The sequence below is a fragment of the Cariama cristata genome, unplaced genomic scaffold, assembly GCF_000690535.1.
Source record: "Cariama cristata isolate BGI_N322 unplaced genomic scaffold, ASM69053v1 scaffold28900, whole genome shotgun sequence".
Lineage (NCBI taxonomy): Eukaryota > Metazoa > Chordata > Aves > Cariamiformes > Cariamidae > Cariama > Cariama cristata.
Genome location: NW_009593591.1, coordinates 276 through 2,320, shown reverse-complemented (window position 1 = coordinate 2,320; position 2,045 = coordinate 276). Strand labels below are relative to the sequence as shown.

The 2,045-nt window shown below is 57.6% G+C and overlaps 1 protein-coding gene across 1 annotated transcript in view; it reads right to left on the bottom strand.

Moving 5' to 3' along the window:
- The window catches only part of LOC104157547 (transcription activator BRG1-like), a gene marked incomplete at both ends in the record, with an annotated part of 2,187 nt that extends 515 nt beyond the window's left edge, over positions 1-1,672 (bottom strand). The window contains 2 exons of the mRNA XM_009694927.1: positions 713-790; positions 1,452-1,672. Coding sequence (XP_009693229.1) covers positions 713-790; positions 1,452-1,672 — 299 coding nt within the window. The remainder of the gene's footprint in view (positions 1-712; positions 791-1,451) is intronic.
- Between the last annotated feature and the right edge of the window lie 373 nt (positions 1,673-2,045).

The following is a 2,045-nucleotide window of genomic DNA, read 5'->3' as shown; positions in this document are numbered from 1 at the left end:
GCCACAAACGGGGAGAAAGCGCGGCACGGGCGCCGGGAGGCAGAGCCGCAGCGGCGGGAGGTCGGACCTCATTAAGCCAACCGCTCCGCCGGCACCGGGGAGCTCTCCTCGCTCCACCAGCCTTCTCCGGGCAAGTCTGCTGTTACCAAAGCCCTTTGGGGACCGCAGGCTGCCGCGGCGGGCATGGAAGTTACACATGCGCCGGCAGAGCCGAGGGGGCTGCGATTTTGGGCAGACGCGAGCTCTGGGCGAGAGACACCCGGTTTCGCGCAAACGCCCCGTCCTCGTTTGCCAAAAAAGCGAGACCTCGAGGCCTCAAACGAGGCTCGGAGCCGTTACGGCGAGCCTTCCCTCCAGTTTAAACGCTCCTTCCTTGTCCCACCTCCGACAGTTTTCTCAGGCCGGAGCTATTTCGGGTGAGGAAACGGCTTTTTTGCCCAGGGACAGGGGTCCCGGCGGACGGGCATGCGCCATCCCGGCCCCATCTCCTCCGGAGCGGAGCCTGAGGCTCGGCCCCCCCTCGAGCTCATCCCTTACCGGAGCCAGAAGGGTCCTGACTTTGAGCCCCTGCTCTACTGTTTTGTTTTACCTGTTGAACGAGTCACGGCTTCGTTAAGCACTCTCAGCTGATTTCTGTTAGAGAGACCGTTTTAGCTGCTACTCGGAAGAACAGCGGGCACCACTCCTCCACCGCAGCCTGTGCCATGCTCACCATGAAAAGGTCAAACTCCTCTTCGTGCCGCGCAATCATCTGGTTGACCGTTTCGTCGTCGGGAACTTCGTCTTCTTCCTGCAAAGATTTTTAAATCCCCGATTCAATGGCGAGAGAAGGCGGGGCGGCAGTTCGTCCGCTCGGAGCACAGCACCGAACATCGTTACCATCCGACGCTTGTTCGGTTGCCCGTGAAAGATGTGTTTTTATTTTTTTTTTTTTTTATCATTTTTGGGTGGCCTCAGTCCAGTTTCTAGCGGACAGGTTATCCACGGTGCAAAGATCACCGTCCAAGAGCTGGCACGTGCGTTGGCAGTCTCAGCAGCAAGGCCGAGGATTGAATGGGCGTGGAGACTGAACAACCCCTCTCACCTTTAGAGGTGGTTCCTCCAACTCAGCGTTCAGGCACAGGGTTGAGGCAGTGTGGGGGAAGCTTGCACTGCCACTGCCGCTGCCCGCGCTGTATCTGTTCTGTGGATAAATAGAGGGCTTCAGCCTCCAGTGTTGTCAATCCAGCACCTTTCACCAGCACTAAATTAAAAAGCCGACGCTAAAAAAATTCACTTCAAATAGAAACAAGTGTTCATGCTCCTATTTCTCTTTTTTTTTTTTTTTTCCTCCTCCTTCTAGCCCCCACGCCCTTGGCCTCGAGGACGCACAGAGCCGTGGAGCAAAAGCCAGCCACACGTTCGCCATCCGCGCTCTGGAGTAGGAGGAAGCTGCCTGCGCTGCCCCTTACCTCGTCCTGCTCCTCGTGCTCCAAGATAGCCTGGAGGAAGGCTCTTCGTTCGTGGCTCGAGGATTTCTGGTCAAACATGCCGGCTTGGATAACCTTCTGATCAACATTCAGCTTGTATTTGGCGGCGGCAAGGATCTTCTCCTCCACGCTGTTGACGGTGCAGAGCCGGAGAACGCGCACTTCGTTCTGCTGCCCGATGCTGGGTCTTGCGCCGGCAGGTCCTGCGGGAGAAGCGGGCATCGGTTTGTCGAGGGATTTACAGCCGGTTCCCGCCGAGATAAAACACGCTTTTTTATTTTTCCTCGAAATCATGGGAGACGCCGGCTGCGCCCTGAACGCTCGCAGCGATCCCCGAGGGCTATGGTACGCTGGCAGGGCTTTCGGTTAATGGAAACCATCGGTACTGCTGGCTGCTCTCTCCTTAGGAGACCGAGCACGTGTGGGGTTAAAAAAAAGTATAAAATAAACCAAAACCTGACCACACGGACAATCGCAGCCAGAATTTGGGGACGGCTCTCCGCCTCTCGCGGGCCGTCGGTCACCGGGAGCGTGCCTGTGGGTCTCCGCCAGCACCGGGCTCGGAGGACGGCAGAG